Source organism: Lagenorhynchus albirostris, chromosome 6, assembly GCF_949774975.1.
Source record: "Lagenorhynchus albirostris chromosome 6, mLagAlb1.1, whole genome shotgun sequence".
Lineage (NCBI taxonomy): Eukaryota > Metazoa > Chordata > Mammalia > Artiodactyla > Delphinidae > Lagenorhynchus > Lagenorhynchus albirostris.
In genome coordinates this window covers 8,839,813-8,853,964 of record NC_083100.1, presented here as the reverse complement: position 1 = coordinate 8,853,964, position 14,152 = coordinate 8,839,813, and the positions used below count along the sequence as shown (strand labels likewise).

General features: G+C 39.9%; 1 protein-coding gene across 6 annotated transcripts in view; it reads left to right on the top strand.

The window, feature by feature from the left end:
- Positions 1-14,152, top strand: part of CAB39 (calcium binding protein 39) — an 86,447-nt gene that overhangs the window by 54,066 nt on the left and 18,229 nt on the right. For all 6 annotated transcript variants that reach the window (XM_060151887.1, XM_060151882.1, XM_060151885.1 and 3 more), the window contains 2 exons: positions 7,830-7,994; positions 10,334-10,452. In XM_060151887.1, the coding sequence (XP_060007870.1) occupies positions 7,830-7,994; positions 10,334-10,452 (284 nt within the window). The remainder of the gene's footprint in view (positions 1-7,829; positions 7,995-10,333; positions 10,453-14,152) is intronic.

Sequence of the window (14,152 nt, the reverse complement as noted above, 5' to 3'; positions counted from 1 at the left end):
CTGTGTAAAAGTACTATTTTTCCTTTGTCATTTAGTAAGTCTCTTAGGGGAGTGAGCATCTTTGTCTAAAATTTCCCCAGGTGATTCTGGTGTATCTCCAGGGTCGAGACAGAGGATGGCAGAAATACATCAAGATGGATCAAAGAAGTCGAAGATGTTTTCACTAGATTTCCAAATGGGGGAGGTGAAGCTAGATGTTCAGATACGGAACAGAGAAAGAGAACTAAGTTCTGTTGTGGAAAGTGAAGCAGTTTTGAAGTATTTGCTGCTGGGAGTAACTGGTTGAAAAATCAATCCAGTTTGAAGGAATGTTTCTGGCTGGAGTGAAAGCAGTTGAACAGCATGAATTTTAGGGAACCAGGTGTGCACAGGTTCCATCACCTTCTCTACCCTGGGGGCTGAAGTAGAGAAAGTCATCAGTAAAGGACACCCCACATTGTTTAGGGGAGCAGGAGACCTGGAGCTGTGAGCACGGGCAGCCCTGAAACTTTGTCTTAACAGGACAGGTCACACGGTCATTAGGGAGCCCGGTGGATTAGGTGTCATGATGATCTCAGCAGCTTGACCATGGTACAGTGTGTGAGGAGCTGTGTGAACAGCTTACTTAGTAGGTGTGAGGAGACAAGCAGGGGGGTGGCAGATAAGGAGGATGTGGTCAGAGAGGCAGAGAACGTGCTGACATAATGCAGGCTGGCCAGAGAGGGGGGACTGGGCAGGGTCACTAATGTGAATGCTGATGAAGGGAACCAAGTGAAGTCTAAACAAGAACAGCCAAGTTTATTTACTCTGTATGTGTGTCTTCATTCAGTAAATTCTTGCTGCATCACCTTTTCTGGTGAATCACTTAATTTCATAAGCTTTTCTGATCATCTTTTAGTAATATTTGGTCATGTTTATTTCTTTTTCAAGCTTTTTTAAAATCAACTTGTAATTGTGTTCAACTTGTAATGGGGAACAGAACTCACACAAATGGTTGAAATATACACAAAATTAGAAGTCGTCAATTGGAATATGAACTTGATTGCTCTCATGTATCAGGACTGTTAGTAAACAATAAAGTTGATGAATTTTAGTTTTTCTTTTATATCATGCTGCTGATTATCCTGTGTCGATGGTAATTAACCATGGAAATACCCAGGTTTGGAAGTCACTTGTCCCCAGTGCCATTCTCTACTTCTCGGTAGTTTGAGTAGCCTTTTACCTGTTAAGCCCAATTCTAGCCTTTAGCTTTCTATCTGGCAGTGTTTGTGGCACTGGTTTTCAAGGCGTGGTTGGTAGGCCTATTTACGTGTGTAGACCTATACACAATACTTAGTTATTTGTTAGAAATCTTAAAAATTTAGGGGTGATGTGTGGGGAGGAGTGAAAGGAGGGAAACAGAAGCAGAAATTAGATAAGCCAATTGTTACCAACTTAGTAAACACTTTGATCTATTTCTCTCATTCCCTTTGTCATTTTGCTCTTAAAAAATTAAAATATGAACTGTAAAACATTCAAACAAATCTGAAATACAGAAAGTGCAGAGTGAAAGTATTCTTCTTGCCCCTCCCCATAGGCATATTGTACTCAGTTTGGTGTGTATCCTTCCAGACTGTTTTCTCTGAGGAAACAGGGAGTTAGGTTCCTTGCTCACCACTGAAACTGTCAGGTAGATTCCCTCAACTTTTCTTGGTGAGGTGTTGCAGAGTGTCCTTCCTTCAGGTCCCTGGATCTGCACTACTTTTTTAGAGGAATTCCTTGACTTTATGGTGTTAGAACATCACATTTCCCTACATCCAGTGTTCATCTGGATTTTGTATCCCAGTGATCACGTATACTCATGTTCAGCCGCTCATCAAGCATGAATGGAGCACCTGCACGCACTGGGCTGCTACTGGAGCAGAAGGAAACAGACATTCATTAGAAATACAAGGAAAAGCAGAGTTATGTACAGCTGTGAGAAACACTGTGAAGCAGTACCAGGTAGTAGGAGAATGTATGATAGAATTGACTTGGAAAGACTTCTCTGAGGAGGTGATCGTTGAGCTGAGCAGTGAAGGAAGAGCGGGAGTTGGCTGGGAGGTGGGGCGGAATATGAGCACGAAGAGCATTGTGGGCATAGGCACCCACATGTGCAGGGGCCCGAAAGGAGCCCAGTGTGACCAGAGCATTGGTGTATAGATAGTGGGGGAGGAATTGCAGTGCAGGGTGAGGTCAGAGAGGTAGGGTCAGACCATGCAGGGTTTTATGGGCCATGTTAAAAGGGAATTTTCTCCATCCTAAGAGCAATAGGTAATTGAAGCATTTTAAACACAAAGATTTAAGCATTTTAAGACAAAGGATTTAAGCACAAATCTTAATCATATTTGTGTTATGAAAAGATCATTCTAATTGTGATGTGGAAAATGGACTGTAGGGAATTCAAGGAAACCAGTCAGTAGGCTCCTTAGTCGTCCAGACAAGAGTTATGGGGACTTTGGTGGTGATGGTGGAGTATAAATGGATGGATTTTGGAGACTTGGTGATGGATTAGATATCGGGGCAGGGTGAGGAAGAGGGAAGAGTCGAGGATGAATCCTAAGTTTCTGACACGTTAAGAGCATCAGTAGTGGCATCTCATTCCCAGAAATAGGGAACAAGGGAAGAACATAGGCTTTGGGGCAAGAGCATGAGTTCTGTTCTAGATGCATTAGGTTTGAGGTACCTTGAGACATCCAAGTAGAGACACTTCTAGCAGGTTGCTTAATATACTAGTAAGAGAACTGGATTAGAGATAGGAATCTGTGAGGCATCTGCATTTAGGTGTTCATTAAAGTTGTGTGTGGATGAGGTTACCTAGGGAGAGATGATAGAATGAGAAGAAGAGGGCCCTGTACTCTGCCTGGAGGAATTCCCAATATTTAAATGGCCCACTCCAGGAGGATGAGCCAAAAAGGAGACAGAGGAGCAACCAGGGAGACAGGAAGAAAAAAAGTAGGGTGTTGGTAAGTCACAGAGGACAGGGAGGAGCGGTTTTAAAAGCAGAGTGTAGCCAACTTCAAATCCTGCCGAGAGCTCATGCATGATGAAGGCTAGAAATTGTCTTTAATGGCAGGCAGGTCGTTGGTGGCTGTCTGAAAGCTATAAAGTACTGGCTGTAGAAGTCTCACGGGATTGGGCTGAAGAGTGAATAGGAAAGAGATGTGGGCTGTAACAGACACAGGGAGGTGTTCTGAGAGGCTTAATTATGGCGGGCAGTAGCTGGGAGGGGGTTATGGAGTCAAAGGAGAGCTTGTTTAGTTTTGTTAGTGGGAATCTAATAGATCATATTTAAAATTGAGTTTGGAGGAATCAGGTAAGAGGGGAGTCGACTATATGAGGAGATAAGGTAACAGACAGGATGAGATCCTGAGACGGCAGGAGATGAGTGGAATCCAGAAGCAAGGAGGGTTAATATAGGTAGGTAAGTATAATGGTTAGAAGCAAGGAGGGTTAATATAGGTAGGTGAGTATAATGGTTAGCAGAGGAGAGAATTCGATGGTGTTTTCCTCCCCGCTCATAATGTAGGTAACAGTGTCATCTGCTGAAAGGGAAGAAGAGGGCTTTATGTTTGAATCCAGGGTGCCTTTCATCTTAGAAGCACCATAAGTAGCTTTCTATTTCCTCGCTTCTCTCCTCCATTTTTTAAAAACAGCTTTTTTGAGATACAGCTTGCATATCATATAGTTCACCCATCTAAAGTGTACAATTCAGTAGTTCGTAGTTTATTCACCGATAATGTGCAACCACAAACAACACAATCAATTTTTAAAATTCCATCTCCTCAAAAAGAAACCCCATACTTTAGCTATCACTCCCCTTCCCCCCAACATAGTGAGCATTTTGATCTTCATCTTTTGTTCATAGTGAGCACTTCTTCATCCTTTACTATCAGAAAGCATAGAGTATGGTCTGATCTCAGATTTTCAAAGCAGAGTATAAACTGAGACACATGAAGGGTTATTAAGAACCTCAAAACTTTGATCTAGTCAGAGAAGCAGACGGGGCTAAGGTCTATGACGTAGTAGGGTCAGTGAGTAAATTCAGCAGATAATATACTCAGAAAACCTACTAAATGTTAGATACTTCCCTGTCAAAGAGAATCATCTTAAGAATAGAGATTAATAAAATGAAATTGTAAAGGCAACACATGTAATTAGATTATAAGAGAACATTTACTGTTGATAAATGATTTTTATCTCCTGGTCCAGAAAAAGTACATTCTGAGGTACTTACAATTTATATATGGGATGACAACAAACTGCTGTCAGAAATCTAAGACATTAACAGAATAGGGTAGTGACAGCAGACTCAGAGAGGTAAAGGGTCTGCTTACATTGACACTGAATAAGGTTTCATAATGGGATTATTAGGAAGATACTTTGTAAGCATTTAGAAAAGAAAGCAGTAGTCAGTAGAAATCAGCATAGACTTAAGTAAAACGGTCGTACCAAATTAACTTTATTTCATTTCCTTATATTCAGGAAATGTGGAGGAAATAGTATATTCTTATTTTATCAGAATATTTAACAAAAAGCCTTTTGAATATCATTTGGAAATAAGTGTATATGTAAGTGGCTGAGCAGCCATGCCCAAAGATTATTTATAGATCATTACTGAAAAGAGCATGATGATTCAAAGGCATAATGTTAGGCTCCATTCAGTTACTTCCTTTTCGGCATTTTGGTTAATGATTGAGGCCATGTGAGGCATACCTACCTATCAGATTTCAGATGATACAAATATGGGTACAATAGCTGGCATTTTGGATGTCCTTCAGAATTCAGAAATACCTCCACAGTGTTGAATGATGGGCTATTAATGAGATTAAATTAAATAGTGAGAAGAGTTAAAGCCATCATTGCAGTGTTTATTCCGAAGATCTGGCTTTGAATGAATTATATGATATAATTGCAAAAATTCTTAAAGGTAGCCCTGAGCTACATTAAATTTGCAACATTTGCAGGGAAATGGTGGTCCGGTGTCTTGTGCATCATTCCATCTGGATAGAGTTGAAACATTAATCCTGTCTTTCTTAGGAGGATAGTTAAAGTAGCTGAGAGGAGGTTTTTCTGGAGAAGACTATTTAGGGAAGACAGGCAAGCTGTTTTCAATGAGGAGCCAATGAAGATATTACCTTATCTGCAGTGCAGACCCAGGACCAGCCGACACTATAGTGAGGCAATGTTCGTTTCACTATGAAATTTTCTAACAGCTGTCTGATTCTGAAGTCTGCTAATCCTGCATTACTGGACACTGGAAATATTTAAGGTGAAGCAATGTGGTCATTTGGTAAGAAGATTTAGAAGGTTGTAGAAGGGAATACCGTGGACCTAGATGATTCTTTAGGTACCATTAAAGGCTGATGTCCTCTGAATCTGTGCTAAGTAATCTCCCTGAAGTAATTTCTGGTCATAAATATTTCCGTTTATTTAGCTTTTTATAGCCTTTATTTTTCTCACATATCTTTAGTATTCTACTTTTTTGGCTTATTAGCTATAACTCTTTTGGTTTTTTTAGTGGTTCTTTTAGAACTTACAGTGTATGCCTTTTAACTTGTGGTTTGTCTTCAAGAAATATTATACTGCTTCATGTATAAAAACCTTAACACTGCCCCCCCTTGGAGCTATTGTTGCCACATATTCTTGTTCTACATATGGCATAACCCCAAAATACAGTTATTTATGCTTTAAACAGCCAGTTGTCTTTTAGAGACTTTTTTTTAATAATGGAAAAATCATTTCCATTTATCCACATTTCTGTCTCCGGTGCTCTTCATTCTTTTCTGTATACACAGATTATCATCTTGAATCTCCTCCTGTAGGACTTCCTTAAACGTTTCCTATAGTGCAGGTCTGCTGGTGACAAAATCTTCCAGCTTTTCTGTGTCTTAAAAATTCTTATTTCACCTTCATTTTTGTATAATATTTTTACTAGGTATAGAATTCTACAATGGCAGTTTAGTTTTGTTTTTCCCCCAGAATTTTAATGATGTTCCTCCACTATCTTTTGACTTGCATCATTTCTGTCAAGAAGTCTGTTATTTTTTGATTCTTTGTCTGTAATGTTTTTCCCCCCTCTGGTTGCTTTTAGGATTTTCTCTTCACTGAATTTAAGCAATTTGATTATTCTATGGCTTGGCGTAGTTTTCTTCCTGTTTCTTGTGCTTGGAATTTTTTTTGAACTTCTTGGCTCCATGGGATTATAGTTTTCATCAAATTTGGAAAATTTTCAGCTATTATGTCTTCACATATTTTGTCTGTCCTTCCCCCTCCTTTGGGGACTGCAGTTACACATGTATCAGACTGCTTACAGTCATCCTGTAGCTCACTGCTGTGCTGTGTTTTTTCTCCCTCTCTTTGTGTTTCATTTTGAATAGCTTTCATTGCTCTGTCATCATATTTACTAACCATTTCTTCTGCACTGTCTGCTCTGCTATTGATCCCATCCAGTGTAATTTTTATTTCAGAAATTTTAGTTTTTATTTTTAAGTGTTTGATTTTGGTGGGGTTTTTTTTACGTCTTCCATACCTTTACTTAACATGCTCGTTTTTTCCCTGAATGTACTGACTATAGTTATAGTAACTTTTAATGTCCTTGTTTGATTTCTACCATCTGTGTCACTTTGCAGGGCTATTACTGTTGACTGTTTTTCCTCCTCATTATTGGTTGTGTTTTCCAGTTTTGATTCTTTCCAGGCTTGCTTTTAAGCTTTTTGGAGAGCAGAGTTTAGTCCAGGGCTAATTTTTTATAACAGCAGAGACAAAACCCTTTGAGAGCTCTGCTTTATGCCTGTGAATATGAGGTTTTCCATCAGGTTGATGGGAGCCTTGCGTGAGCTCCATGGCTCTGTTCCCTGGCCTTGGGTACTTACTCGCATGCATGTGCTTACCAGTACTCAGAGTAGCAAGTGAGTCTTTGCAGGTCTCTAACACTCTCTTCAGCGTAGCTGTCTCCTCTCTGGTACTTGGCCCTGCAGAAGTTCCAAGTCTCCTTGGCCTCCATAGATTACCAGCTCTGTCTCCTCACGTGGAGTTTGCCTGTTCTGCCTGGCTTCCCTCTCCCCGTGACGTGGCCTGGAAATTTTCTCCGGGCAGGCAGTAAGCTGGGGCAATTGTGACGTTCATTTTGTCTGTTTCCCTTCTCTCAGGAATCACTCTCCTGTGCTGCCTGAAGTTCAATGTTTAAAATTCATTGTTTCAAATATTTTCCTCCAATTTTTGGTCTTTTTCATGGGGGAAGGTAAATCTGACCCTTGTTTTTCATCCTGCCAGAAGTGGAAGTTTTTAGTGACTTTTTATTTATTGCCAGTATTTTAGCTTTGCACTCAAAGCCTCTTTCAGCTTCATTTCTTCTGTCACTCGCTTATTCCCTCCACACCTTTTCTCTGACAGGCCCTGTGCTGCTTCCTCTCCCTCATCCCCAGTTCATGCCATTTGTTCCCCTCAGTCTCCTTCTCCCCAGCCAGTTCTTGCTTGGCAGTGTCTCTCCATTCTCATGGTCAGCTCAGGTGCCTCTTCCATGTTGTTTCCCTCCCATTTGAGCAGAACTGAACTTTTTCTCCCTGTTCTGTTTCTACTACAACATTGTTTTCAGCGTTCAAGTATACAGGTTGTGAATCTGCTGGCCTTCCCTGTCGAGCACATACGTCAGTCCCCACCTGTGCACACACATGCAGTTTTTGACTCCTGAGGGCCAGGATGGGGCTTGCCCACCTTTGTGTCTTGTACAGGGGTCTGGGGGTATGTAATATATAGAGAAGGTATTTAGCAAGTGTAGGTATGTTATATATGTTTGTGAAAATGAATTTTCTCCTCTCCCCCAAAATCAGGCTACAGAAGAAGTTTCCAAAAATCTGGTTGCCATGAAAGAAATTCTGTATGGTACAAATGAAAAGGAGCCACAGACAGAAGCGGTGGCACAGCTCGCTCAAGAACTGTATAATAGTGGGCTCCTTAGCACCCTAGTAGCTGATTTACAGCTCATTGACTTTGAGGTAAGAAATCAGTTTTTTATTTTTCAAAAACACTAACTATTCGTAGTCATTTTCCGTATGTTCTCTCTGAAACATTTTAAGGTTCCTGTTGGGCTCTTGGCTCAGGGGTACTGACCTGTAAGCGTACCCGGGCTGCCTGTCTAATTAGCGGGGCCAACTCAGGAACTCAAGGGTATCTCGGACTTAGGCCAGGTTTTTTCCCCCTCTTTCACTACATCGTATATGAAGTTTTTTAGGTATTTGTTATGCCCTTTCATTTAGGCTGTATTTAATAAACAGCTGCTGGTTTACATAATTCACTGGTTCTTGGCTCTCAAGGAAAAAACAATCTAAAGAAGACCATAGAGTGTTAGAATTTTTGAGGTAGATGAGATCTTAGAGAACATCTAGGTTTTTTTGTTTGTTTGTTTTTAACCTGCTGAGAACTCACTACAGTCGAGATTATATGTGTTTTGTTTGCTTGGCACTGCTTTTAAACATTTAAATGAGGATAACATTAAAACAGCAGGAGATTTTATACACAATTTTGAATTTCTGGCTTCCCTTGGAAAATTTGGCAACATTGGGCCTTGTAGTCTTGTGTGGCCCCTCAGCCCGTGACGTTGGCATCCACAGTTGGGTGTGCCACAGCTTGCTTTTTCTACCTCGGCCTGCTGCGCTCATTTGCATTTCCTGCTCGTCCCTGGTAGGCGTTTGAGATTGGTGCCCAGGCTTATACAGCCAGATCATCCCATGTTGGATATTTAGTGCATTTATTAGTGAGAAGAATGGTCCCTGATACCAGTCTGAATAAACTAGTCTGAGAAGTGTGTAATGAAGGGCTCTGGCATAGTCGTGAGCAGTCTCCTCTTCGACTCTTCGTTATGGCTGTGCTTTGTTTAAGCCCCAGTGTTTATCGTCCTGAGGGATTGTATGTCTATTCAGGTACTTGGAAAACCAGGGGAGAAAATGACAGACACCTGTAGCTAGATTCAGTTTTAGAGAAGAGTGGGGAAGATGTGGTTCATAGGTTACTTGAATGTATTATCAATAGATAATAAAAGAGAATAAAAATTTACTTCTGTCTTTTAGAACAGACAGAACTATGATATTTCCATTTATATAGCTGGTTTCATATGTCTTTAATAGAGTGTCAAATTCCAACAACAAGGATTTTTATCTCCACTACAAAGGTGGGAGTGCACTGGACCATCCAGTTCCTTCTCCTTCGTCTTGCCACCCCACTCCCCAACCTGGACCTTGAACTTAATATTCATTTGGGACTTTAGAGACATAAATTTAATTTAAAAGAAATGTGTGCCCTTGAGACTGGTTCTTCGAGATTGCCATTACTACTCCTGACCTAGCATAGGCCCCAGGGTGATCTCTAGTGCTGGAAAGCTAGCGTTTCACTCACTCTCCTGCAGACTTGTCAGCCTTATAAAGTGGCAGTTCTGAAACATCTCTTGGGGTCTACTTCTGCATTTGTTACTTTCTTGTGCAGCTTTCTGATTATAAGTTTCGCTGTATTGTGTTAACATCTACCTATTTTGTTTCGTGAAGTACAGTGGTGTAACACTGATCTCTGAACTGTTGCATCATGTGATACTTACTACCTTAATTATCTATATATAAAGTTTTTCCCAATTACACCTAGTTTAGTAGGAGGATATGTCTACTTGCCATTAAAGCTCAACTTCTTACAGAATTCTTTCATTTTTATTACACTAACAATACAGTTTCTCCTCCTTCCACCACTATAAAAGGAAGCTATATGTATTGTTTACAATACAAGCATCCTATTTGAAGCTGCTTGGGTGGGAATCGGATCCCTGAACAATGTAAGCATATAGCAAGGTTTTGTTTTTCATATCTGAGTCAGCATGATTCTGAGAGTTAGAAATCATTGAAATTATATATAGTAAGATTTCACTTTGTCAACACATTATTCATGTCAAAAATACTTTACTATTAAAACTTAGGGACTTCCCTGGTGGTCCAGTGGTTATGACTTCACCTTCTAGTGCAGGGGGTGTGGGTTCGATCCCTGGTCGGGGAGCTAAGATCCCACATGCCTCGAGGCCAAAGAAACAAAACATAAAACAGAACCAATATTGTGACATTCAATAAAGACTTTAAAAAAATGGTCCACATCAAAAAAATCTTTAAAAAAATTCACTATTAAAACTTAGAATTTGAAATTACGAAGGAAGAAATAAAATAAGAAAATTTAATGTCTACGAACATTTTAAAGTCAGATATTCAGTCATAATTATAAATATACAGTACCTAGATTTGAGTTTATTTAGGGCATTTTGGCATTTAGTCAGGCATTTTGATATTTTTGTCTTCCTTAATAGGGCAAGAAAGACGTGGCTCAGATTTTCAACAATATTCTCAGAAGACAAATTGGTACAAGAACTCCTACTGTTGAATACATCTGCACCCAACAGAATATTTTGTTCATGTTATTGAAAGGGTATGTATAAAGTATAATGTAATAAGATTTATATTTTTGACTTGAAAAATAAAAAGGAAAGATGGTCTTGGGCAAAAACAGGATGGTGAATGTCAGAAAGCATTTCCTCTGTAGTTTCATCAGCTCATTTTCCCGTAGTTCTGGAACACATTTCCCTCCTTAAAATTTAACCTGTGAGCTAAACTGAATTTGAAAATGCCCATGGGATTTTAAAGTTAGGTGAATTGTGAGCCTTTAAATTCTCAAACCATACATGACTGAAGAAAAAAATAAGTCCTCTGTGTTCTTGTTTCTGTTCTCTAAGATGTAAAAACCTTAATTGTTGAAATATCAGCTAAATCATGTATTTAAAGACATCTTCTTTGGACGTACATGCACACGGTACTGCAGTAAAGGCTTCCCAGTAAATGGAGCTTGGATGCTATATAGCTTAACCTTGTTCAGTCAACAGTCAACAAAGTACATGTTTATGACGTACTTCCCTTTGCTTTTCACCTGTGTGTGTCCACTCACCCACTTAATCTGGTAATTCACAGTGCATCTTCCTGGAATTACTGTTGGACTAAGCAGGCATTTATCTTTGGGTAGCCTGTCAGTTTCAAAAAAAAAAAAAATCAAACAAAAACCAAAAAAGCCTTAAAACTAAAAGTTAAGAAAAAAGTCCTCTTCTCTGTCATCGCTGATTGGCAAAGTAACCTCCTGTTGTTTCACACCAGAGTTGTTTGCCAGCTCTGGGTACGTGTGCACTGGTGGTGTTCTGTTAAATTGGCGGGCAGCTGTTTTATTGGCATGACTGGTGGCGTGAATCAGCTTGCTCTCCTACCCCAGCTTTATAGCTTGCCTCACTCTGATTCATATCTCTGTGGTTTAACACTTGCCCCAAGTTCAAACTCGTTTAGACAAAGCATGAGTCAGTGCATGTGTTGGATGCCAGCATTCTATTTCCTTCTTTCTAGTTCTAACTATCTATGTTGCTTCTTCAGATGTTGCCATACGGAATTTTTGGCATCTGATTTTTTGTTGTATCAATCCAGAGCTGCGTGTATGAACATGTAGTGAGTAGTCTGAAATTTTAGTGTTCTTAGAGCAGCTGCCAGATGCCTTTGTGTATTTTTAAAGCCAGTCTTCCTTTTTCCATAGAAAGCAGCGGTTGTTAAAATCTATGAATTAGTTAACTCTGCCTGTGTTTTCACTTTAGAGTGGCCAGGGGTATGATATGAACATTGTTTAATGTCATGTAAAGTAAGACTTTTGAGGTAATATTTAAAGAAAGGTTTCAAGCTCTCAACTGAGCTGACCAGAGCAGAAACCTCAGTTTACGGAGGCGAGGAGAAGCCATTGGTGTTGGGATCCCACAGAAGCCGTCCCCCCACCCCTTACAACCCCTTTCCTACCTGTCACCAGGCTTCAACAATTACTAACATTTATTAACATTCTTGTTTCATCTATTCCTTGCCTCTTGTTTTTCCTCCTCAAACATAACATCACTTCAGTATGCATCCCTAGTACATAATAAAGGATTCTTTAACATAACCATAATATCATTTAAAAACCTGATATTATCTAATGCCCAGTCACTGTTCAGATTTCCTTGATTTTCACCAAAAATGTCATTTTTCATTTTGTTTAAATCAGTTTTCAAGCAAGGTCCACAAACTGAATTTGGTTGATATGACTCTTAACTCTGTTAATCTATAATAGTTCCTGCCCCCTTCTTTTAACACCATTTATTTGTTGAAGCAACTGGGTCATTTGTTTTGCAGGGAAACCACATATTTGGGATTTGCATCCTGTGGTTTCACCTGTAACCATGTTCCTCTATCCTCTGTTCTTTCAAGTTAGTTTGATTAGATTCAGCTTCAGTTTGGGGGGGCAGGAATTCTTCATGGATGGGATTGTGATGGGATTGCTTCCTGTTGGGCAACGCAGGTTGTCCTACTTCTGGTGATATTTAGATTGATCAGTGGATGTAGGTGTTGTCAGTCTGTCCATTATAAAGTTCTCCATCAACCCTTCACCTAATGGTTTTAGTATCCACTGAGGATCATTGTCTAGATTCAAAATGGTGATTTCCTAATTCTGTTATTCCTTCTCTGTATATTAAATGTGTTTTGTTCCTCAGCAGTGATTTCTATAGGAAAGACAGAATAGATGCTTGATTTTTTTCCACTGTATCATTTTTTAGTATAATCGATTGGTGCCCTAGCCACTTCCTTAGATGAGCAATGAGTATGTTATTGTCTTAAGCACCATTATGACCTCAAGTTTTAGGGGGTTTTAAAATATATTTGATGTGTCTCAGTCCGTTGCAGTCATTATGACCAAATTTTTATGTCCAAATTGCCCCGTCTTGGGCTGTTGGGAGCTCCTTCAAATTGGCTCCTATGTCCTTTTGGCAAGACCCCATTCGTCTTTGATGGCTTCCTTGCAGTCTGGCACAAGATGTCCCTTGCTCATTTTGTACAGATCCTGCCTCAGACCCGGAAACAGCCATTTCTTCCAGGGGCCCTGTTGAAACTACCTGTTTAAGATGTTTCTGCTTTTTTGGGAATTCCCTGACAATCCAGTAGTTAGGACTCGGCGCTTTCACTGCTGAGGGCCCAGGTTCAATCCCTGGTTGGGGAACTAAGATACTGCAAGCCATGCAGCGTGGCCAAAAAAATAAAAAGATTTTTCTGCTTTTGTTGATTAATTAGTTTGGACTACTTTAACGCAATGTGATTAGCCACTCAGGCTATAAGTATTGACACTTTGATGTTAGACATTTGGGGGAGTTATGCTAACAATATTAGTGTGCATTTGAAAATAATCCTGTTGCTAGTGTTAGTCTAAATCTGGAGCAATCATTTTTCCACTGGCGATTTAAATGTTAATGTGCTAACAGGTTGTACAGCGTAACTGTTTACCTTGTACTCACGGGTTTACATTTAATCGTTTAAGACAAGCTTGACAAACTGCCATCAAAACCTGCCCAACTTGTTGCACCAAAGTGTCTTACCCTTGTCTTTCTAGTCTCCTGCCTGTTACAGATCAGCAGAAATGAATTGTGTGATCAGCCATGTTGGGAGCAGACATTTTAATAACACCTAAGAGCCAGTAAGCCTTCTAGCTGCCATGCCACAAGTGATACAAAGGAACGTGGTTTTGCTTTTGTTGGGGATCTATGATGAACATATGTACAACAGAAGGATAATTCTACTAGATAACACTACTAGTGGATTTCAGGGGATAAAATGTGGGTTTAGTCAATAAGGCAAGAGTTGGTAACAGAAGATGGATTTAGGATTGAGGTTCCAGATAGTTTCAAATTTGCATAGGCAGAAAAAAGAGTGAGTACAAGGGCAGGAATGAACACAGTGATTGACAACAGGAAGGAGATAGTCAGAGTGTTTTATGGCATAGTGGGAGAGGATTTGTACCAGAAGAGTAGCTATGATGTGGGGAAGCCTGGGCATCAAAGTTTGTCTATTTGATTAGCAAGAAGAAATCATTATAAGCTCCTAAGCTGGAAAGGCTATTGATAACACTAGTCGTCGGATAGATTTGTTAAGACAGAGCTTGAACAAAGGTGCTGGTTAGGGGTCACTTGAGTGACTAGGTGTGACTTCATGCAGCACTGGGAATGGATAAAAGAAAATGAAACTGAGATATTGCAAAGAAGTATTTAAAAGGGGTGGTGACATTGAGGATGGGAAGGTTG